This window comes from Lemur catta, chromosome 9 (assembly GCF_020740605.2).
Source record: "Lemur catta isolate mLemCat1 chromosome 9, mLemCat1.pri, whole genome shotgun sequence".
NCBI classification, from domain to species: domain Eukaryota; kingdom Metazoa; phylum Chordata; class Mammalia; order Primates; family Lemuridae; genus Lemur; species Lemur catta.
This window is the reverse complement of record NC_059136.1, coordinates 97,136,086-97,161,696: the sequence shown is the minus strand read 5'-3', so window position 1 is coordinate 97,161,696 and position 25,611 is coordinate 97,136,086. Positions and strand designations below refer to the sequence as shown.

Genomic DNA, 25,611 nt, shown 5'->3' with positions numbered 1-25,611 from the left:
AATATCCCTGAAGCCAAAGGGCATTTTTGAGTTGGTTTTTCTGATGAACAAAGGAATGTATACGTTTACATACACAAATAGACATAATACACTCAGTTACGGAAGAGACCAAAAGTGCTGAGAAACTGAAGTGATGGCTTCCATATGGTACAGAGATATTATTAATAATAAATATGTCTTGACAACACCAACACAAACAGTTGGAAAGTGATAAAAAGTCAAGTATGGTACTGTGTATTCATTTTTGAGCAACTCATGCTTTGCCTACTCTTTAAAAGGATAGGCATTTTCCACTGTTTTATTGTAGGTTTCTGATTTTTTCATTACTGTATTTAAATGACACTACTTGAATGGATCAGAGTATTTTGTTACAGTCTAAACAGAGCATCCAGGCAAACTGTACCTTCCTCTCATTCCCTGACATACACCTCTCCTGTCTGAGGACAACTGGACATCCTTTTCCTTAAGACAACAATGCAGTATGTTCTAACTTCAAAATACAGAAATTGTCCCAGGATCCTAGTTACCAATTCAAAATGTACATACGTATACACATATACATACATAGCGATCACACTTCAATAGTGTAACCTCTACTACAAATATCTTTAATTCAAAAAAACCCACATTTTTTCATATTTCACTTTTAATAAAATTCACATTTCAAATTAATGTAAGTAAAGACAACACATTCCAAATAAATGTATTTAAATATTATAAATAAGAACTATAAAATTTACCTTCATATATGATTATTTGACAAACAACGTTTTTAGTAAAAAATCGTGTACAAAATGAACATCATTTCTCACTAGCACTCTCAGGTATAACTTACATAATTAAACATTTAGTGCAGAATGTTAACAATGTAAGAAAATAATACATCCAGCAAAAATAAAGTAGAATAGCATTTTTAATATTCAATTTGCAATATGTGATTTCAACTCTGTTTTTAAAATTATAGATTACTATGTACACAAAGATAAACCAAAAGACTCCATTCTGTGACAGGATACAGCTAATCAGTTATTTCTGGGAAGTCTCTCATTTTACTCATTATAATATCTATAAAATTACAAATTTCATCTCTTTTTCCAGGTATTTTTTCTTCAAATTAGATTAATACATTCTTAAGAAATGCCTGTGGGGGGGAAAGAAGAAATACATCATTTATGACCTGGTTTTTAGCATACTTTAAAATGCATACAGTTTTAAAAGTTATATTTTATTTTAGTTTTTTGCTTAAAGAATCTGTGGACTCTTAATTTACAGTCTAATCCTAAGAATGCAGACTATTGTGTGTGGAAAAGGAGGATGGCTGATCCGTACTTTTAAAGATTTTAAATGATGATTTTCCCCCTTAAAGTTTTATGACATCTAAACACACTCCAAAAAATGAACTTGACATCACCTAAATAACTCATAAAATATACCTACAATTTATCTGTAATATTGTGATTGTAATGTATTGTTAAATAAACAATTAGAAACAGATACTGTCACAGATAACTCATACGGGGGAAATCACTAACTTTCTAAACTGTCCAATTGTCTTCTATGGATCCAGACCCAGAAGAACGTGTACACTGTTAAGTGTATGTGCCTTATTTTAAATTATAATATAGTATTTGTTTGGAGAGAACTTTTCTAGTATTGTGTTTTTGAACTTTATGTAAATTTACTCATTTACATGGAATATGTTAAAAACAAAGAAAGAGAAAAATATGACTTGATTCAAGTCATTTCAATAGGGAAATGAATTTTCTTGATTTATTCATGTTTCACATTATTCAAAAACTTTGAGACAAGTTGAGAGCAATTGATTCAGGTATCTTGCAACAGAAATGATCTAGTTCATTTTCTTTATCAAAGAAAGAAAATTTTTAAATTTAACAACTATAGATATGCAGAACTAATAGTTCTAATTGTTATCATTAATTTGTAATAATAGCTTTTAAAATAAGAATAAGAATAGTAACAGCAATAGGTCAGGATTGTCTCAGGAACTGTCACAACAAACCTGTGAGATGGTTTAAGTAAATCCCCATGCAGTTATTTGGGATATGTTGAGTTCTACTGGCCAGTTCAAAATATTTATGGGTGCTTCTAGACTACAGGTACCTCATGACTTTCATTCCCACCTTCATAACCTGAGGAACTATTTTCCTTGGAGGGACTTGTCCATGGTACTGAAATGTCGGCCCCCAACAATGTTGACTTTGTAGTACAGTGCGAAAGAACTACTGATTAGAAAAATATTTGCAAAGAAATGGGTATCTTTTAATATGTTGTATAGATACTACCTTTATAAATAAATGTTACAATTTACATTAAATTTACTTAGGATTGTACAAATACATTATTGCCTTAGGGCTCCTAGGGTAATTTAGCCAGAATGAAAATTCTGATCATTTCACTCTTGTAAAGTAATAGGCTAGCAGATGATGATTACATGTTTATTCTGTATTTTTATCCTTTGCTTTTTCTTCTATTTTTCCAGTACTTTGTCTCTGCTCTTATCTACATTGTATAAAGCAAAGTTTTAAGACCAAGTTTAACTTTTATTGCATCGTTTGGCCAGTTAAAAAAAGACCTGTAAATAGTTTTGTTTATCTGATGTCTATCTGCATAATGTTTCCACACAATGATAAAATAACATCAAATGTTGAAATATTTTTTAGAAATCACTCAGGGATGGTATGGTTGCCAAAGAGAAGCTACTTATCTTACTTAATTAAATCACTATCGAGGACATTTTAAATTAATTCAATAAAACAGTCTGTGTGTTTAGATCAAGGTTTAACACTTAGTGAAAAACCCACAGATTAAGTTCACTAGGTATTGCTAAGATTAGCTTCCTGGCTTCTTACATTGTTCAAAATTTTCTTAAGTAAGTTAGACTATTGACAGAGTTAAGAGACAAACTGTAGAATGAGAGAAAATATTTACAAACTATTCATCTTACAATAACTAATATCTAGAATACACAAAGAACTCAAACAACCCAAGAGCAAAAAAAAAAATCTGATTTAAAAGTGGGCAAAGGATCTGAATAGACATTTCTCAACAGAAGACATATAAATGCCCAACAGATATATGAAAAAAATGCTCAACATCACTAATCAGCAGGGAAATGCAAATCATAACCACAATAAGATATCATCTCATCCCAGTGAGAATGGATATTACCAAAAAGACAAAAATAACAAATATTGGTGAGGATGCAGAGAAAAGGGAATCCTCGGGGAACCCTCACATATTGTTGGAGGGAATGTAAATTAGCACAGCCACTTTGAATAACAGTATAGAGGTTCCTCAAAAAACTAAAAATAGAACTACCATATGACCCCAAAATCCCACAATTGGGTATTTATCCAAAGAAAGGACATCAGTATATCAAAGAGATACCTGCACCCCCATGTTTATTACAGCACTATTCACAAAAGCCAAGATATACAACAACATAAATGTTCATCAACAGGTAAATGGATAAAGAGAATGTGGTATGTGTGTGTGTGTGTGTGTGTGTGTGTGTGTGTGTGTGTATGTATATACACACACAATATAATACTATTCAGTCATAAAAAAGAATGAAATTCTGTCATTCAAGGCAACATGGATGAGTCTGGAAAACATTATGTTAAGTGAAATAAGTTAAGCACAGAAAGATAACTACCACATATCATCATTCATAAGTAGAAGCTTAAAAAATTTGAGCTCATGAAAGTTGGCAGTAGAATTGTGGGTATTAAAAGCTGGGAAGGGAATGGGAGGGAGGGAGGGATGGGGAGAAGTTGGTTAACAGATACAAATTACAGCTAGGTAGGAGGAATAAGTTCTGGTAGGGTGAGTTCAACACTGTAGGGTGGATATGATTAACTATAATTTATTGTATATTTTCATAAAGCTGAGAGAGATTTTTAATGTTTACCACACAAACAAATGATAAATGTTTAAGATATACAAGTATTGAAAAGTCATACTGTGCCCCATAAATATGTACAATTATTCTATGTCAACTAAAAAGAAAAATAAAAAATGTAAAAAAATTAAATCAAACTATTAAGTAGGATAAGAAAAACAAGTACTCACAGGATAAGTTGTCTAGCTAGGTCTGTGAGCACAGTGGACTCACCGATAATCTTGTTAGCAATCTAGCACATCTTTTGTAATCTAGGAAAAACATTTAAAGGTAAATTATGTATATAATGACTATAAATGTGAAAGCAATCATGTTAACTATTGTCACTAATACATACAATGATAGCTACATTTTAATAAGTACCTAATATATCAAGTGCTTAACATTTTTTAATCAATCAATTCTAATAATACAATCAGGAAGTGGCTATTATAATATTCACTTTAGAGATGAGAAAAGAATCTCAAAGTGTTAATCATCCCATAACTAGTAAACAGTTTGATCCCAAAACTTGCACTTTCTCTACGATTCTGTGCTACAGTTAGTCATTTTGCCTTGAATCCAATGTGATTACTTTTCCCTGGTCATTAAATACAAGTTGTTTAAAAATATATAACAAATCTGACTCAACATCCCGAATAAAATTAAATATTCCTCAAGATGAGCAATCTAGTTAAAAGGAAAGAAAATTCTTAGAATTGATTTTCTTTAAAAGGAAAGTTGGGGCTTAGAAAGGAATTTAAAAAAAATCAACTGAGTTACCACACATAATCATAATTTAAGCACTTTAAATGATAGCACTTAAATATTATGTTCTGAATTATTATTAACTTCAGTAACTTAAGTACGCAAAAGAATTCACTAGAGCAACCTTTAAAATACATGCTATCCTTATTCAGAAACATCCAGCACCCATTGTATAAATTATGTGATACAAAAAATATTTACTTTAAAATAACTTATGAGGAAATTTTGACTTGCACTTCATAGTCCTCTTTTTTTTTCCTTTATATCAGAGAGCACTTTATTTATGCTAAGGAATTTGAATAATAATAAAAAGTTTAAATCCTGACAAACATTTTGGTCTTTAAAGAAATCTGGCTATTTTCAGATTTGGATATTTTCCCAACTAGAATGTGGGTTCACTCTTTAGAGTCTCAACAACATGCGCAAACTGTAGGTGCTGTCAGTGTTATAAATAACATCTCATACAATGTTTAGTCTATTAATTCCCACCCGCAGACAACTGAAGTTTAAAACTACATGTATTTATTGTTGAATAAAATTTTTTTTATAAAACTGCCAAAGCTACTTACAAGCGGGTGTTGAGCAATCCCTGGTATTGTAATAGAGTCGATGGAAATGTTTGCTACATTCAGCTGAAAATGTAACTGGCCCTAGTGGACAGGAAAAGAATGCTTATTATAAACATAGGCATATTTTCCCAAACAAATTTGCTAGCACTTTATGGACAGAGATAATATAACTGTGGTTTACACTCTTCCACGCTCTTAAAAGAACTTGCCTGAGAGCTCTTCCTTCACCCAGCTGTGTGGGAAGTAATGAGTGTGGTCTGTGAAAAATTATCTAAATTCATTCCACATTCTCAACATCTCACATAATGGAATCCTCATCGTCAGTAGAACTCTCTAAAATAATTAAGGGGAAAAAAGCTCTAGACAGAAAAAAAAAAATCTGCCTAGAGCAAAGTGGATGTGAAAAATAAAAAATGAATACCCTTCGTTTCTACTTTTTGTTTCTTAGTTTTTTATTTAATAAGAATTAATGTTTATTCAAAGACATTTATTCCATTTTCTAATGATAGTAATTTATGTCTTGTTAGTGTCAAGAGCTATTGCAAAGTGTGCAGAACCTGAGATGTCCTTCCATAAATCCTCTCCATAAATCCAGGGGGGCCCCATCCAAGCTTTCACCCCTTCCTTTGGAGTCTGCTCTTCATGAGAGAGACCGAAGCAGGGAGTCCACAGTCCTGCCGCCCACGGCTGCCGGAGCCACTCAACACCCTCCACGCCCTCACCCCGCCGGTAGGTCTCGGCTTCAAACTCAGGGCCATCATTTTAGAGTTGATAAACAAACATGGCCCTTGGATTTTAATTAAATGGGAAACCAATTCTTTACCACGTGACGGGCCTGAGATGCAACAGAATGAAAGGTAGCTGGAGTGATTAGGAACAGAGGGACAATAACAATAGTGAATGGGGCCCGGGGGGCGGCGAGGGTACTGTTCAAAATAATGTGGTGATTTGCTAGAACTTGGGGCACAGGATGATGTGTAAATCGTTCACGAATTTGATATAAAGAAGCAAACAGTGTCATAAGAGAACATTTCATCTGTGCTTCAGATGTGGCATATGAAAGTCTGTCTCTTCCCTGTTCAAAAAACTTCTGTTGCTCCCGTGAACAGTCCACATGGCTCAGCGTGCGGTTCAGGATTCCACAGCGCCCCTCGGGTCTGGTGGCCCAGCGCGCACGGCACCCCCAACCCTCGGGGCCCGGAGACGCCGCGCGAGCGCGCGCCCTGGCGGCTGGGAGGACCGTCTGCTCTCGGCGCGGAAACCCGCAGGGAAAATGAACGGCCAGCAGAACACGGCGCTGGGCCGTGGGAATCAGCAACTGGCACCGCAAGCTGCGGGAGATGCTGTTTGCTGTGGTCGGCCTGAAGCTGGGACAAAGTTAAGCAAACAAGGTGAGTGTGGTGCTTTGGAAAGTGTGAAAGCCGCTGGTGAACTCCATTCTCCTTTATCGGGAGAAGTAACTGAAATTAGTGAAGCTCTGCAGAAAATCCAGGACTTGTCAACACATCTCGTTATGAAGACGGTTGGCTGATGACACTGAGTAACCCTTCAGAACCAGATGAACTGATGAGTGAAGGAGCATCTGAGAAATACGTAAAATCTATTGAGGAGTGAAAATAGAACCCCTAGGTAAACCAGTGTGAAATAACTTAAAAAAAAAAAAAAAAAAAGATTTCCACAGTATGTCTCCTTCCTACCTTTCCAGCCATGTATTTGCCCAGTGGCCACATACATGCCTACCTAAACCCACCACCGTCCACACACACCGTCCACCTGTCCTTCCCAACCACACCGTGTGCCTTCATGCCTTGCTCAATGGGCTTCTGACCTGAATGCCTCACTCCTCGTGGGGAAAACCTTATTTATCCCTTAAAGCCCAACTTAAACTCGTGTCCACTGCAAGCCTTTCCAGGTAGTTCTTGGCCACATTATTCACTTCCTGCATAGCCCTAAAACTCTGTTTATACTTTATTACTTATTAGGATCTGGAGTGGAAGCCGTGGCTCACATCTGTAATCCTAGCACTTTGGGAGGCTGAGGCAGGAGGATTGCTTGAGCCCAGTTTAAGATCAGCTTGGGCAACATAGCAAGATCTTGTTTCTACAAAAAATTTAAAAATGAGGCACAAGCCTGTAGTTCCCACTTCTCGGGAGGCTGAGGTGGGAGGATCAGTTGAGCCCAGCAGTGGGAGGCTGCAGTGAGCTATGATGACACCACTGCACTCCAGCCTGGGCAACAGAGTGAGACCCTATCTCTTAATTTAAAAAAACAAATCTGGTTTACATTAGAGTTAATACAAATTAATAGCATTTGTCCATCTCCCCAATCAGACTGTGAGTCTCCTACAGACATTGTCATTGTATCCTCAGTGCCGAACATGGTAATCTGCACACAATCTTTTTATTTAATGGGATCACTCATAAATTTCATACTTGCCTGTGAAATGCTTTATGAATTTGTCTTTGTCTTTTAAGTTCAAATCTCTTGGGAATATTTCTGAAAAGAAAAACAACTTCAGAATTTCTTGAATGCATTTCCATCATTAATAATATCTTTATTATGCACTTAATAAAGCACTAAACACATGGATCCATGGCAGTTTATATAGCTGATCCCAAATCTGTTATCTCCAGCCCTGACCGGTTGCTGGGGCTCCGGAACTCCAGTAGAGCTAACTTCTTGCTCTACTGCTCTCTCAAGACAACTTACAGGCCTTCCAGAAGTGCACAGGTGGAGTGGGACGTCTGATTTTCCCTCTGCCTGGACCTATTTCTCTTCCCTGTCCTCAGTCTCAGTGAACGGCATCCATCACTTTATGTTTCTTGCTCAGGCCCCAAATCAAGAAGTTACGTTTGACTTCCTCTTTCCCTCACCACTACATCCAACGTCCAAACATTACCCAGACCCATGCACTTCTTTCTCCACCCATTAACACAAGGCTGGTCCAAGCCATCGCACTTTTGTGCCCACCTCAGCAGCGGCCTTCTAACCTGTCTTCTCCTCCCTGTAATCCTTTTTCTCTGCGGTAGCCAGAGCAAGCAAATTGCAATGTACTTCGGCTCATGGTACTCTCCCACTTAAAGGCTTTATGCTTAAAATAAAATAAAATTTAAAAATCAAACTGCATCTCAGATTTTACCTTGTACTCACTAAAAATACATTGTCCAGAAAAAGCAATTTATAAAAACAATCAGGAGCGTATGCAACTCTTTTAAAGGGAGAGAAAACTTAAACTGTAATAAAATACTTGGGCCTCAATATTTGTTAGTAGTTACACATTTAAACTTACAATGTTTTTATTATAAAACGACTCATTTGTACATCAAACATAACATGAATATGAGTAAGTGAACATTCGTCATCTCCCCACAGGTGAGTCCAGGCCCCTGGTAGCCCCGTGTGAGCTCAGGGCAGGCCCGTGCGGGGACAGCAGGGGTGCAGCGAGGTGGAAGCTCCCCTCCCATTTGACAACAAACAGCTGCGTTTTACAATTGAAACTGATCCAGGGAAACAAAAGAACAGTGAATATTAAAATATTTCCTCATATAAGTCTTTCAGTGTTCTCTTCAATAATATTTCAACCTGAACATATAGGTCTTTCTCCCTCTTTTCTCAGACACCAAACCTAGCAAATTGGCTTCTGTGGCATGGATTCTCTGTGTGGCCTCGGAGCCGAGTAGCTACACTGACACTTCGGAAAGATGAGCCAGCTGAGTGCAGTGGCAGCACCTACTATGGCTAAAGCACAGTCAAAGACTTTATAAATAATGCTATTTGTGAAAGCACTTAGACTATAGTTCTAATCTGTAGCCCCTGGGATAATGATAACATTCAGGTAGAGAATTTGTAGAGAATTACATATTTTAAGAAAATTATCCCCTCTTCTCCACCCTGGTAACACATTTTGTAACTTCTGTCAAAGCAGTTGTCACATTCTGATTAGCATGACAGTGCACGGGGTGCATCTGTGGGTTCTTGAGGCAAGGGATGCTGTCTTGTTCACCTGTTATCACCTGCAGCGTGTGCAACAGCGCTTTGCTGACAGGGGACATCTGGCACACGTCCAAGGAATGGAAAGCTGAGAGCATTGTTAACTTTTAAAGGGAAACAATCAATGTCTCATTTGCACCCCATATTGGCCACCAAGACAGCCACAATTTTAATACACTTGAATTTTAATTTCAAGGTACAGCCATCAGATAGGAATACAGGAATTTATAACAGATTGATTTAACTGAAACAGAGAAGTGATGTTTAAGATGACGACCAGAGACCAGGCACAGTGGCTCACGCCTGTAATCCTAGAACTCTGGGAGGCCGCTGTGGCAAATGGGTCGGTTGAGCTCAGGAGTTCGAGACCAGCCTGAGCAAGAGCAAGATGTCGTCTCTACTAAAATTAGAAGGAAATTAGCTGGACAACTAAAAATATATAGAAAAAATTAGCTGGGCATGGTGGCACATGCCTGTAGTCCCAGCTATTTGGGAGGCTGAAGCAGGAGGATTGCTTGAGCCCAGGAGTTTGAGGTTGCTGTGAACTAGGCTGACGCCATGGCACTCTAGCCCAGGCAACAGAGTGAGACTCTGTCTCAAAAAAAAAAAAAAAGATGACAATCAAAGTAACGAGCCAGAGACAACCATGTAAGAAGAGATGAAAGATGGAAGAACTGTAGAGTGTTAAAGTATTTGAGGAATATCCAAGTGGCAGAAAGAGAGAGATAGGTTAAAATTGTCTGCAAACTTTGTACTTAGTTTATGGGTGATGAAAACTCAAAGAGTTTTAGGCAAGGCAATGGCATAGCTGAGCTTCATTGTCTTTTTTCTTTTTTTTTTTTTGCAACAAGATCTTGCTGTGTCGCTCAGTCTCGAATGCAGTGACCCAATCACAGCTCACTGCAGACTCAAACTCCTGGGCTTATGCAATCCTCCCACCTCAGCCATTCAATTAGTTGGGACTACAGGTTCACACAACCATGTCCGGCTGGTTTTTTTGTTTGTTTGGAGAGATGAGTGACATGATCACAGCTCACTGCAGCCTCAAATTCTTGGGCTCAAGAGAGCCTCCTGCCTCAGCTTCCTGAGTAGCTGGGACTACAGGCACACACCATCATGCCCAGCTAATTTTTAAACTTTTTGTAGAGATGGGGTCTCTCAAATTTATTAAGTATGTGGTAGAAAAAGATGTTGACTTTTAAACATATTGAAGCAATACTTCTAAAATACAAAATAAAAAGTATTTAAAATTAAACTGGCATAAAATGTGTACCTTTTTTCCATATGTAGTTATATGGCATCTATACCAGTAAATACTTGTAAATATATAAATATTTATAAAAACATATTTTGTATCATGCTTCTATTAGAGATGAAGACATTTGAACAGAGGGATGTATGTGTATAACTTTCTTTTTCATGTAACTTTTTATGAGGCCTAATGTTATTAATATTTAGACTGCAAATTACACACAAGATAAAAAAGTAAATTCAAACTGACTGCTTATTATCTTCTAAATTTTTGCTATTTAAAATATGTTCCACAGACCAGCAGCATGGGCACATCCCAGCTTATTAGAAATGCAGACCAGGCCGACGCCCATAGAGTCAGAGTTTTTTTTCAGTTGGAACCCAGCACACTGGTATACACCCGTTTGTATACATATTGTCTGGAACCGCTTTTGAGCTACAGAGACAGACGTGAGTGTTGTAAGTACTTTCTCGTACTTTGGATACAGAGTGAGTACAGTGGGTTCTGCATTAGGAAAAGGCACTATATTGTATATTCATTTCCTAGAGCTGCCCAGCAAAGTTCCACAAATTGGATGGCTTTCATCAGCAGAAACTTACTGCCTCACAGTAAGGAGGCTAGAAGTCTAAATTCAAGGTGAGGGCAGGGCCCTGCTCTCTCTGCAGGCTCAGGAGAAGGATGCCCCCTTGCATCTTCCAGCTTCTCGTGGTTGCTGGCAATCCTTGGCATTCTTTGGCTTGTACATGCATCACTGCAACCTCTGCCTTCGCCATCCCACGGAGCCCTGTGTTCATGTCTCTTCCCATGGCTGTCATCTCAGTAACGACACCAGTCATACTGAATTCAGGGCCCACCCACTCTGCTCCAGTATAACCTCATTTTAACTAATTGCATCTGCAATGACTGGATTTCCTAATAAGATCACATTCTGAGACACTGGGAGACTAGAAACTTAACATATTTTGTGGGGGACACAATTCAATGCCTAACGTGGAAATCTGAGTTTACTAAACAGACAAATTGAAATTGATTATTTGCATTATAAATGTTATTTATTTTCACAATAATTTGTTCAAAATTATTTTTAAATGGTTTAACCAAGATATCAAAAACATGACATTTACAAAATTTCAATGGGTGCATATAAATAAATATACACAAATAAATATATTCTATAATATGAGGTTCCATTGCTAAAGAAATCTGCTAGTCAATTTGGCCAATACAAGTTGCACAGACCTACCTACAAAGAATATTCTGACTAAAAAACTTCTCAAAATATAAAATATTTTTAAAACACCACTCACCATAGGTTATTTATAATAGAATACTTAAAATTGTTGTAGTATCATTATTTAGATTTTTTCTGATATTCTAAATATATTTGCTTTTGAGAAAATGAATTATTATTTATTTAATTAATTCTTCTCTTTCTCACAAATAGCTTCAAAAGACAGAATTCACATCCTAAAACTAAAAAACAATGTTTTGGAAGACCTCAGCTGCTTACAAGAGTGATATAACATTTTTTAAATAAGCTTTCTACCACGGGGCAGTTTCAGATGGACAGAAGCATCGCACGCCTAAGCCCAGAGCACCCCAGCCTCTCGGATTACTGGCACGTGACCCCAGGAGGGCCTGCGTTAGCCGTGCAGCTAATGAGCCAGCACTGACACGTTACTCCTCACTAAAGGCCGCACTTCCCTCGGATTTCCTCAGTTCTCACTTGATGTCCTGTTTCTGTCTCGGGAGCCCACATCACACTTAGTTGTCTTATCTCCTTAGGCTTCTCTTGGCTGTGACAGTTTCTCAGTCTTTTCTTGTTTTGGATGACTGACAGTTCTGAAGAGTCCTGGTCAGGTATTTTGTAGACTATCCCTCATTTGAGATTTTTCTGATATTTTTCTCATGATTAAACTGGGGGTAAGAACACCAAGGTAAAGTGCCATTTTTGTCACCTCTATCCAGGGTGCGTGTTATGCACATGGTTTATGATTGTTGACGTTGACCTTGACCGCTGGCCAAGGCAGTGTTTGCCGGGTCTCTGCACTGCATGGTTGCTCTTTCCCTGTCCCCACACTGTTCTCCTGGGAAGGAAGTCACTGTGCTCAGCCCACATGTGACAGTCGGGGAGTTGTGCTCCCCTTCCTCAACAGCATAGTGTCTGCGTGCATTATTTAGAATTCTTCTGCATGGGAGGCTTGTCTCTCCTCCCTCAGTTGTTTATTTATTAATTCAATCATTTATTAATATTTATACCAGTGGGGACTCCTAGGTGCATATTTTACACTTTGGGTTATAATCTCATACTACTTTCTTTATTTGGTTGCTCAGGTGGTTCCAGCTTTGGCCATTGGGAACTGGTTTTCTTGGTTCCTGTGTCCCTCTGACATCCCTTGTCACTGTGGGGGGTTGGGTTGTCGATTTTATGGCTTTAAATTTTTATCACATTTTTTTACTTTCTGGCACTGCCAGATGCTCCAGGTTCATCTCGTATGATTTCCTGTCCTGGTCCTAGCATCAGGGATTTCTCCGAAGAGCCCTGGGGCCCTTTACAGGAGAATACTATTAGAAACCAGGATCTGGGCCCTTGGTATGCTCCTTGCTACTGGGGTGTGGTGACTTCTAGGCCCTTTCAAGCTGATGGAACAAGGAAATATATGTGTGGTGGAAATGAGGAACTTGATTTTTAATACATCTAGTGCTTAAATTGTTTCTAAAATTATACTATGGCACATAATATTTAATAGAATATATTTTTGGAATGTACAGTATCTGTAATATTTCACTGATGATATTACAAGGACCACATAAAAGTCATTTAAAATGATCTGAGCTCAAACCTGTAGTCGTATTGACTCATACTCTGCACCCAGCTGTGCCCCGCGTCCTGTCCTAAGGCCTGGCAGCCACGCACTTCGCCTTCCCAAACAAAGCAAAACTCCGTGTCAGGCCAGCACCTCCAAAGATTCCTTGGGTTTCTTTTATAAACTGAGGTAGACAAACTAAATAATTTCCAAAGTCCTTCTTAAGTCCTAAGTTATAAAATACTATGACAAGATTCTGACATTATATTGCTTATTTACCAAAGGACAAAATATTAAATGAGTCCAGAGGACTGGAAAAAAATACAAAATCATGTTGCAAAGTAGATTTCCTTCTGGTTTTAAACCACAGGCCAATTCATGTTTAATTTAAACTTCAGCCATTTCATTCCAAGACTGCTGTCATGAAAATGGTTTATCCAGTTTCTGGTTTAATCTAGTTAATCCCCCTCCCAGATTTAAAGTTATCATTTCCATAGACCCTTTAAAAGACAAATGAGATTCTTATAAAAATGCTAAAACATTTCAAAAACAAATAGATGTATAGCATTTTACACTGTGATAACATGTTTATGTGCAATCAGTTATTAAGAATGACAACCAAACGGCAGTAGATTAGCACTAGCAGGAAACACAGGATCCAGCCCTAACGATGTTCCTGGATTAGGCAACTAGAAACCTCACCAACAAACTGAACCGCAGGACAACCGCAGAGGGCTCCCGACACAGTAGTACAGTCGCACCACTCCAGACGCACAATCTCCAAGCAGCAAAAACTCTCCTTAGTTGAGACCAGAATTAAAGGGCAGAGAGCAGTCTGAAGGCAGAGCACAGGTTCCTGCAGGGAAAGGTGAAGTTTGAGATTCCTGGAGTGGAGACATTCAGCAGATAGCGGCCACGTGAATTTAAAGGAAAAGGAAAAGAAAAGGGAAGGAGATACATTTCAGAGTCAGTCACCAGAGAGGCAGCAGTTGAAACGAGGGAAGTGCACAGGGTCACACAAGGGGATGCTCCCGTGTGGAAAATCCTGGCCACGGCTGGAACCCCGGGCAGCAGGAGGGGAGGTGTTCAGGGAGAGAAAGCCAGAATGGTCAGAGAAGCCAGAGATCAACATGAGAATAACTGTGGAAACACAGGAGTCATTTAAAGAGGACAAGGAGGCGTCAACAGCAGCAAAGCATCCAAGGGCCACATAAGGTAAAGACCGACAACTGCCCGGAGGGGGGTCAGCTAAGGTCACGGCAGCACCGTGGCCAGGAACAGATACCAGAGGGCCAGCACATAGGCAGGCCGGGTGGCAAAGGAGGGCGGATTTTGCCCTGTGGGTTATATTAATCATGCCTTTTTATTTTCTTTATTTCTGGCATCCTGGGCCTTGCTGCCCCTGGAGGGACTGTCCCTCCCAGGGTAGCGGATTCCTAGAGAGAGCAGAGGACTCACCTGCAAGCTCACCTTTCATTTGCAAGCCAGCCTATCCAGAGCCCACTCCCCACCACCTCCTGTTAGGGCTCTCACACCCCAGGCCACTATTCTCCATCCTGTCACACCAGGCCCAGGTGCCAGACAACCAGGGACGGCCCTTAGCGCCAGAGCCCACTGAAACAACTCAGACCAACCAGCCCTGAACCTGCCTACCCTCACTTGCCCCGGCCGGCTCTTGCCCACATTCCCCCATTCTGTCTTCCTCCTAAGTGGCCCTGGTTCCCACGTGCCCTGTGTGGTGTGCTGTGCCCCCTGTTTTTAGGGACTTGTGAAGATAAACTTCTTCCTTCGAGACATCACTGCCATGTCTGTGGTCTCATCATCCCTGATTAAACAAATCCCAGGTATATTTTATGGCAGGTGATGACAGATACTGGGAGGAATGGTAACCTAATCATATTTGTTTCATATCCTCTGGCAACAATGCAAAAAAAAATGATTACAAGAAAGCTTATATATCTCCCTGTAAACTTCTATAACAACTTTAAACTAACTTTTTCTAAATACACTATGTTGCTTTCTAGATGAGGCAATGGAATTCTTTGTGCAGCAAGAATTTTCCAGTATATTTCAAAATACCTTAACATGAACACTTCTGAAATGTTCAATTACTACCTGATTACCACATGCTAAAAATTTACCAAAGTAATTTTAAATATTTAATTAGATAGTAAAATAGAATAAGCACTCACAGGAAATATTTTCCTAAGAATGGATACATATGGTTTAGAAGATCAGATGAATAAAAGTCACCAACAGTAATAATACAGTAATGCAACCGAACCAAAATTTAATTCATTGACATGTGGGGTAAGCAAGTTTACTTCTCATTGTCCACATAACTTAGCCTGTGTGCTAGGTTTCTTTTCTTTCTTCTGTAGTATCTTTTATTTTCACGCTATCTGTGAAGAATTTTTTAAGAAATGGCTGTTTTAACACTTCACCAATTTATTTAGTAGTAATGAATAATTATTTACTATAGTAATTAACTTCTATTCTTACAACTTAAAATTCAGACTATAAATGCTGTCCTATGTAAACAAGACTTTGTTTTTAAATCTATTAGGGAACACAGCAGATAGTCACAGGAAAGAGTTATACAAGCGGATGGTGTTTGGAATCCAATGCGTAAGCGGTATTTTTCCTTTCTTGGCAACAGGCATATATATCTTCTGGCAACAGAAAAATCTCCTGTGGGCCGGGTGAGGAAGCTCACACCTATAATCCCAGCACTTTAGGAGGTGGAGGCCAGGAGTTCGAGACCAGCTCGAGAAAGAGCAAGACCCTCTTTTCTACAGAAAATTTAAAAATTAGCTGGGCATGGTGGTGCGTGACTGTAGTCCCAGCTACATGGGAGGCTGAGGCCGGAGAATTGTCTGGGCCCAGGAGTTTGAGGTTGCAGTGAGTTATGATTGGGCCACTGCACTCTAGCCTGGGTGATAGAGCAAGACCCTGCCCTAAAAAAAACAAAGAAAAAGAAAAATCTCCTATAAACAAGCATAAGCAGGTTTGGAGGTGGGCATGCCGACATCCCTCTGTCCAGCTTCTCCATGGCTGACGCCCATGCGGTACTTCAAGAGAGCGAGAACTCTCTCGGCCCTAGACCAGGAGCCCTGCCAGGGGCTCACACACCTCTGCTGCTCCATCTTCACCAGAAGCCCCATGATGGGCTCTTCTCTGCGGCACAGACGCGACACCCGGAACTCAGAGATGCGCCCTGTGCAGGGTCCACAGCTCTGTGACTAAGGCAAACCTAGAACCCGTGTTTTCTGTCTTGTGGAAATGATCACCAGCCAATGTGATACCATCGATAAACTCCTTACAAAACTGTCAGCCAGAAATGATTGTCTTTCGGGACTTAAATTTTTTAGTGTTTCTGTTTTCTTATTTTCTAACAAGTAACTACCACTTGTGCTTGCTTTGGCAGCACCTATACAAGTAACTACCACTTAATAAAGATAAGAGGTTTTCTTTAATAATGGGCTCACATGATTTGCTGTATGTCCACAGAGAAAACATGGTCTGCCAAGTGTGAGCTAGACGTGTAGACTGATTAAATTACGGACATAATTAAATAATTATGGATTCTGTAGAATTTAAGCAAAGTTGAATGCTCACATATTAAAATTGTAAAATATTAGAAGTACAAAATGTTCACAATGGGCACACTCTTTAAGAACAGCATTTAAATTTTAGATGAGTAACTTGCCATTTTACTGAACTTATCTCTAGAAAAGTTATTTTTCCATTGAACAACAGTGTGCCTCTTTCACTAGCAGCTGGCGTGTGATCACTTTGCAGTGACTCTCCTGGGGCCACCCTGCCCAGCCCCTCCTCGGTTCCCTCTTCCTCCTCTCCTTCCTTACCTACGACCAGGCAGCGCTTCTTCCTGGTGTCCCCAGGTGCTGAAGTAGAGCTGGCCTGTGTCCAGTGTCTGAAACAACATTTTTAAAAGGCAGCTCCTTGAAAACCTAGCTCTGTGAGATGCAAATAATGCTAAAATTTTGGAAATTTAGATAATACTAGTTTACATAAAGTTTCCTTTACTGCAGGACTTCACAGTGCCTTGTCTTAATCTGTTTTGTGTTGCTATAAAGAAATACTTGAGGCTAGTAGTATATAAAGAAAAGAGGTTCATTTGGCTCATGGTTCTGGTGGCTGAAAAGTTAAAGATTGGGCTGCTGCATGTGCTGAGGGCCTCGGCTGCTGCCCCTCACGGAGGAAGGGGAAGGGGAACCACTGTGCAGAGATCATGTGGCCAGAGAGGAGGCAGGGGGGCGAGGGGCCAAGCTTTTTTTAACAACCAGCTCTCACAGGGAACTAGTGATAACTCACTCGCCTCTCACTCACCCAGGGATGGCACTGACCTGTTCATGAGGGATCTGCCCCCATGTCCCAAACACGTCCCATTGGGCCCACCTCCAACGCTGGGATCAAATTTCAGCACCAGGTTTGGAGGCGGCAAACATGGGAACCACAGCATGCTCCTACAATGATTCTCTAAGAAGGGGCTTAATGGCCATGTTCCCGAAGCTGGTAGATCAGTGAAGTCTTTTTTCACTGCCCGTCTTTAAAGACACACTGGAATGTGGAGCTGTGGAGCCGGGCATGCACGCAGGGATGAGCAGAGGGTGGACAGTGAGCTACTAAAGCATAAGTGTGGCTAAAGTCGGGAGGGCAGTCGGGAATTGTCTCTATCTGGAAGAAACTTTCCAGAAGATTCTGATATGCCGCCTTTCCCCCCCCCCACCCTCCCCAATTAAAAAAACTCTGGTGGTTCCAAAAATTTAATGTACACAAGAATTCTCAAAGAGCTTTTTGCAGTGCAGATCCGCAAGCTGCACTCGCAGAGATTTATTATATCCAGCGCAAAATCCAAGAATTATATTTGACACTCACCTCCCAGTTGGTTCTGAGACGTGATTCCAGGAGCCTCATTTTAAGAACTACTGCTCTAGAAGGTATTAAGGATAGCAAATACTGTATTGTCTAAATAGAACCAGATGCTAAGAAATTAGCTTATAACTCATAATGGTACCAATTAAATAGTAAGATGATAGGTCTGGTTTGGCTTTGGAACAAATAAAAATTTAAAGTCTTTTAATTTTAAAATTAAAGTTTCTTAAAACTCTTAAAGAATCTTTTTACCTTCCAAAAAAAAAAAAAATCGCTCCTAAATGTAAACTTTATACAGTGACTTTGGTATGTCATGGGGTATTAAAAATTGACTAACTCTTTTAGAAATGGGATATGGAATTAGAAAAATAAATCAATAAACAAAATACATTTTTTTAAAAAACTGAGTAACCCTTACTCCCTAATTTAGAGGGACTTACAGTCAAACAGATATAATAATATAAAATCAAACTAACAGTGAGAGGAGTGCTTCAGATAGAGAAAATGCCATCTGTGTTCAATGGAGAAAGAAATCATTACTGAAAGACAATCTAAAAGACTAACAATAACTGCAAGTAAATCACATTTTAATAGAATTGTATTTTATTTTATTAAATAAAAAGACCACACATTTCTCAAACATAATATAAACATTGTAGCTACTATTTCCTGACAGTTCATGTTGACAGATGTAGAATTAGAGTTATAACAAATGTCTAAACTCCAGAGCACACTACTTCCCACTGCTGTGATATTTCCTACAATGGCAGACACAGGAGGAAAATGTCACCTGGCCCCAGTTTTCTATCCTCCTTCTACACAGCAACAAAGATCTTAGAAATTTGGTCTTACACACTGTAGAGTTTATTTTCAGCAATAAAACTGAAGGACAAAGGGGAAAAAATAGTATTTTTAAAAGAAATTTTTAAAATCCTAGTTTTCCTAACCAATGTGTGAGTGAAAAGTAGTCTCCTAGGACAGTCATTCCAGGGAGAGAGAAGCCACAGAGGGTGGGTGATTCTGTCAACTTCCTGCACAGAATTTCCCTACCCAGCAGCTCCATAAATGGGCCCCTACAGATAGGCAACGATAACTGCCAAAAACACTGTGAACGGGCAGTGTTCTTTCAGGTAAGTAGCTCTAACTGTTCATAACGTGTGTTTATGATCATAGCAGCTACCACACCCAACAGACTTCTGGCCAAATATACATAACCTTTCCACCTTGATCTCTTCCCATGCTAATGTTTCAGTAAAACAAATAGCTTCAAGTAACTCTGCAAATAAAATATTAAAATGGAAGGTGATGGATACGTTCATTTGTTTGACTGTAGTAATCATTTCCTATGTATATGTATATTAAAACATCATGTTGCACAACTCAAAGATAAAACAAAAAAATAGTTTTTTAAAAAGTACCCATCTATACCCCGTCCTTGGTGATATACGAAGCAGCAAAAACTTATTTTTTTATTGTTCATTTGGAAGAAATTGTCACTTTGTCACTTACCAAGCATGACAGTTTAAGTAGGCAGATATCATAGTAACAGAGTTGCAATAGAGGGAATTTGGGTTGTACAAATAAAATTCCATTGTTACACAAGTCCCTGCAGCTTTTAAGTATATCTAGAGTTTTCTAAAGTTTTATCAGATTGCGGGGCATATATGTGAAGTGACTTTAGAGTTTGAACACTGTTGAACACAGACATAACTGCAAAGACATCACCAAGGAAGAGGGCCTGTGTGCATAGATAGAATTCCAACAGGCAGAGGTGAGAGAAGCATATTCCAGAAGCCGGCAGAAGAGCACATACAGTCAGAATGGCACCTGTGAGAGGCAAGTACCCAGCGTGTGACTAACACAAGCACTTCTGGAAGCCCCTGTGAGCAGCACAGAAAGTAGGTGGGGTGGTCACAAAGGGATTTGAATGTCCTGTCTTCCTTTGCAAGGAAGTTAGGACTTTCCTGGAAAATCAAGAGAAGCCAGTGCGGATCTGTGACCGGGGAGGGACCAGTCCCACACCACTTACTAAGAATGTTCATTTGCAATTCTTCAGAACAGCCCTACCAAAATGACCTTAACATTCCCTAAGCTCCATGTCAGCAGGTTTTACATTAAAGCAACATCAACAAGAACAGCACAAATCTGACTCCAGAAAGTCTGCAGAAATAATGTAAATATTTGCAGAAATCTCTTGAAAAGGCAGAGGCAGCAAAGAGGACATGACATGCACCAACGCTTTCCGAAGTCCCCTCACACTTCTGTCTCCCACATTCCACACCAATTTCTTTTCTGTCACAAACTCCTCCAAACCTCTTCCCTACTCCCAATGTGGCCCATTCCTCAGCCTTCTTCTGATCTTGCCTTTCTTTCAGTGGGTGAGAACTCATGCCTGCTTCTTTCTGCAGAGTCTGAGGTGGGATTCCTCGTTTGTTCCATTCTGCTGTGTGATGAGCAGAGACAGCGGGGGGCGGGGGAGCACAGGATAAGAGGGCAGGGGTGAAGGTGGTGACAACATGCACTTTCAATCCTCCCCCACAGTGAGACAGAGGGCAGGGGTGCTAACGGAGCTGGGGGAGGATCACAAGGTCACTGTAATGGTCATGTAGGGTGGTGGGAAGGATGACAGAAAGGAAGAAACAGCCAGGCGTGGTAGGCACCTGCAGTCCCAGCTAATCAGGAGGCCAAGGTGGGAGGATTGCTGGAGCCCAGGAGGTGGAGGCTGTAGTAAGCTACGATAATGCCACTGCACTGACATTTGAGGCGGGATTTATTAATGGAACTGAGCTCTTCAAGAACAACGGTCAAAAGTGTTGGTTAACTTCATATTCCAAGCCCATCAGAGTGACCTCAAATGTGTGTTGAATGGCACGCATGCATGAACAATGGTGGGTTGTGAGGAGGAAGGAGAGCCAAGGACGGGGAATCATAATTGTCTCTGAGACCCTAACACACATCTCCTCCACTCCCCCGCCCCAATCCTAGGAGAGTCCTCACTGGCCCCTTCTGCCTCAGGCTTTCCTATTTACTGCACTCTCTGCCTGGCAATGATCCCCACACCTCCAGCCTCACATCTGCATTTAGGGAAATTGTCTAACCTATCGGAAAAGGGAGAACGCACAATGGCAGGTGCAGCAAAGATTTCAGAACCCGGAACAGGTACGTTAGGTCTGCGGAATAGTGCTTACTATATTGCTACACAATTATAGGGGCAGAATTCCAGGCACGTCTGGCGGGGATGACAGTCCTTGACCTCTAGGACATAGGAGATGTTTCCTCCTCAGTCAACTATAACCCCTGCCACTCCCTGAGTGTGTCCCGTGAGAACATTCAGATAGGTCCTTGTCCCCTCTATTCTTGTGTTCTCATGTCCGCGTTTGTCCCTGATCCATGTCCATGTGTTCCCTTCACAGGCTCAGATACGGATGTAATGAGCCACTTTCTTCCCCCCATGTGTGAACAACGTGCAGCAATCAAAAGATGAGCCCACAGACTGCTACAGAAAGCAGTGCACTTCCAGGGCAACCACCGGGCACTTTCTGTCAGGCTATGCTGTTTTTTAAAACTTCAGATTGCTGTTACTTTTATTTTAACTTTTAATAAAATGGTCTATCCCTTGTAACTCACTTCAGGGAGTCTCCACTGTCTTTGAACCAAAGAGAAAATATCTGTGCAACTTAAGAGAAGCCGAGGGTCTGAATTAACGTGTTACCATAAATGTTTCTGTAGTTCGATACTTTCTCCTACCCCTTTCACATTATAAAGTGACATTGCACTTTCTGAGGTAAATATTTGGGCTAACAATTATTGTAAGTCAAGGTGTATGATCGGTGTGGTACCATCACTGCTTCCACAGCTGCGGTCACCACGCGACCCCCACCCCTAGGCTCCGCACTGGCATGCGGGTGGACGGAAAAGATCTGCCCACTTCCTCCCCGCACCGCACCGCACCGTGCTCGGCAGCCCCGCACAGCCTGTGGCGCCCTCCCCGCCACCGCCCTTGGCCTCGCCCCCAGGGGCAGGCCACCCTGGCCCTCAGGGCAGGTGTGCACTCCGGCTGCTTGCACACACACGCCGCCTGCTTGCATACACACCCCGGCTGCTTGCACACACACCCCGGCTTCTTGCACACACACCCCGCCTGCTTGCACACACACCCCGGCTTCTTGCACACACACCCCGCCTGCTTGCACACACACCCCGCCTGCTTGCACACACACCCTGCCTGCTCTTGGGGTAGCCTCGCCCTCGCCCTCGCCCTGGGGTAGCATCGTGACCGGCGCGTACCAGACAAGAACTCGATGAAGTTTGCGGAAGGAATGAGTATATTTTTATGTCACGACTATTCTGCAAGAAAAATGATACTAAGAAATCCCTCTTTTCTTTCTGAGAAGTGACGCTCCCAGCAGAAGAGGCCTTCTAAGCTGTGGCCTCGGCCAGACGGAAGCTGCCGGGCATCCTGAGGCGCCCCCGGGGTTTGTCCTCTCACCAAGCCGGTGAAGGCCACCAAGTAGCCCTGAAGACGGGCCCTTCTGCTCCCAGCCTGAGCCAGCAGCTCCACCTCGCTCTGTTTTCGCAGGGTCTGAACACACACGTTGGAGTGGCTTCTCTCTCCTGCCCTCACTGCCTTCCCGCCCCGGCTGCCCCGCTCCTCTGAGCTCTTTCCCTGAGCTTGTCGCTCTCCTCCGCGTTCGCAGGACTTCTCTGCCTTTGGGCATCTCACGACCCTCCACAGTGGCTGCTTTTTCTCCCTCCTCGTCCTCCCACTTCCCTCGGGCATCTAAGTAGCAGGAACCTGAGCGTCCAACGTGATTTGGGAAGCCAGCTGCGCTGTGGGCCCTTCTAACCCGACCTGGGAAAGGTCCCGGTTAACCTAAACCACGGCAGCCGGCGAAACCCGCCGTTCGTCACCATTCCCTGCGGCCAGCGGCAAGGCGGGAGGAAAGGGCATTCCCGAGCGAGTTCGTGTGTCAGAGGGCAGTGATCCTAGTTAATCCTCAAAACCCCAGAAGGCCCACAAACCAGGCGCCAACAGGTACATAACCTGTCCACTAGCCCCGGGTGGGTGCGGCTGAAACCCACTTCTTTCGGCTGCTCTACCAGTTTATTTCCAGAAAGAATTTCCACACCTGGCCAGGGGCATATAAAGCTGGTTCCGTTGCCAGCCGGATTTTGTTATTTAAATCTCGACCATGGTAAATCTAATAAACTCATCACCTCTTTCCCTGAGAGCCGGGAATCTGCAGAGATGTCCGGTTCTCCGCGGGGCTTAACTCCGGCTTCCCAAAGCGAGTGCCGTGCGGGCCCCCAGAGTCGTCCACTAAGACCCAGGCCAGCGCCGAGGACGCACGGGCTGGCACGGGACGTTTTACCTGCGCTCCGGAAGGCGCTGGGAGCCGGGCCGGCCCCGGCCGCGGGCAGGAAAAGCAACTGCCTCGGCTCCTTGTCGGCGACTCGGGCTCCCCTGCGCCCCCGGGGCCTTCCGTGGATCCCATGAGGGGACAACGCCAGGGCCAGCAGGAGGAGCGCGGGCAGCGGGGCGCCTGGCTTAGCCGGCCGCATGTTCGCGTGCCGGGCGGAGAGCAGGAGGCTCAGGGCGGATCCCCGGGCGGGTCCGTAGAGTCTGCAGCCCAGGAGAGGGACAGCGGGGTCGGTGGCAGTTGCGGGCGGGCAGGAACCCTCACAGCCCGCCTGTCGTCGTCTGCGTCCCAGGGGCGTCGGGCTGGGACCGCACTGAGACTCAACCCCGCGCGCAGAAGCCCGTGCGCCTCGGGGGCGTGGGGCGGGCTCGGGAGGCGGGGCTGTGTCTGGGGACCCCGGAGTCGTCCCACCGGCCGAGGGCGTGTCTCAGCGCTCAGGACCCTCGGAAGTCCGCGCTGGCTCCCCTGGCGGACACCAGCCTCGGGCTCAGCCTGGTCTTCGGGCTCCCCACAGAGCGCCTCCCCGGGGTCCCGGGCACTGGGCTCCGATTAGGGCACCCGCCGTGTCGCACCCGCCCCGCCCCAGCTTCACGGGTCTCTGGGTCGCGGCTTCCCCTGGCCCGCGTGTTCAGCCGAACCCGCAGCCTCCAGGTCTGGACTGAAGGAAGAAGCGCCGAGGTTCGGCCTGGGGCGGGCGGAGAGCGCGATTCCCGCGGCGGCCAGGTGCGGAGTTCACCCTCCCGGCCGAGACGCCCCGCTCCTCTCGCCGGGGCCGCCTGTCCCGTCGCACCCGCCGCCCCAGAGCCCGATCCGCCCCGCGGGCCGCTCCGCCCGGGCGCTGCGACGCGTTCTCCACAGGCCGGGCCGAGCGCAGGACCCAAGAGGTCTGGGGCTCTGCCCGGGGGACACGCGGAGCTCCCCGGCCCCCTCCCAGGAGTCACCAACGTGAGCGCTTCCGCAGGGGAGATCACCCAGGTCCACCAGTGCGCCCGAGGACGCAGGCGACTGGGGCGTTTTAAGTTAGGGAATTCTATAAAAGTCCTATCGCTGCTAACAAAAAATGAAATCAGGCCACTCGTTCTGATTAAAATGAAGTGAGCATCTCTAATCAAACCGTGCTCTGTAAATTGCGGTAGGCTTTATGGCTTTATATAAAGTACATTGAGAAGTGTTGAAATTGCTCGGTCATCAATTGATTGCTGACTATCTTCTCGTAGGCACAGTAGCAAACAGGTGAAAGAAAGGGAAGGAATAACCGCGGGAAACCGAGACCCGGTTATTCATCCGGCACTGAACGACGCCGTTACTCTACAAAAAGACATCTCGTCTGTCACAGATCCTGTAAAATAATCCCGACTCCTTCAATTGGTTTATTTAGGTTTGGCATTTCCAACAAGCCCAGGAAATTGGAGAAATAAAACAAGCCCTTACAGGAGCCCTATAAAATCATGCCTTTCGATGAAACTCTTTTGAGGAAGTCATACAGGTGAAGACTGCCTCTTCCAATCACTTTACTGTTTTGTTTGTTTGTTTGTTTAATCTACTCCACAGAGGAGAAACTACTTCCCGCAGAGGAGAATCAACCACTTTACTGTTAAAGAAGCACAAAAACTGGTACTGCCTAAGCAAACCCATTGGCCTAAGAGAATGGCTTCCACCGTGGGAGACATGGAAGAGCCTTCTTAGAAAAATAAGTGAAGGGGTGCAATAAACCCCTTCTAAGAGCTCTAGTAAAGTGGAATAAGAAAACATTAGAAGGTCACAGACACAAGCATTTAGAAAATTAATTTTAATTAGAAAATAAGAAGTTAATGACTACTCTGAAAAACAATGGGAAAATGCTGTGTGAATAATACTGGAGAAGGACGGCTACAGAAAGAGCAAAGAGAAATGAGAATCAACTATCAGGGAAAAGCAAACAAAACCTGAGGTGGGATTATTTCCCTGCTTTCTGCACATTGAAAGTTAGAGGAAGCAAACAAACCAATGAACTTTCTGGAGCCTGACA

The 25,611-nt window shown here is 42.6% G+C and overlaps 1 protein-coding gene across 1 annotated transcript; it reads right to left on the bottom strand.

Annotated features, from left to right (window-relative positions):
* Nucleotides 1-4,108: 4,108 nt before the first annotated feature.
* ALKAL1 (ALK and LTK ligand 1) lies at nt 4,109-23,745 on the bottom strand. Its single transcript, XM_045561448.1, has 4 exons — nt 23,556-23,745; nt 7,675-7,734; nt 5,239-5,319; nt 4,109-4,173 (listed from the first exon to the last, which is right to left on the bottom strand). Exons 1-4 carry the CDS (start codon nt 23,743-23,745, stop codon nt 4,109-4,111), a joined length of 396 nt encoding a protein of 131 aa, XP_045417404.1.
* Between the last annotated feature and the right edge of the window lie 1,866 nt (nt 23,746-25,611).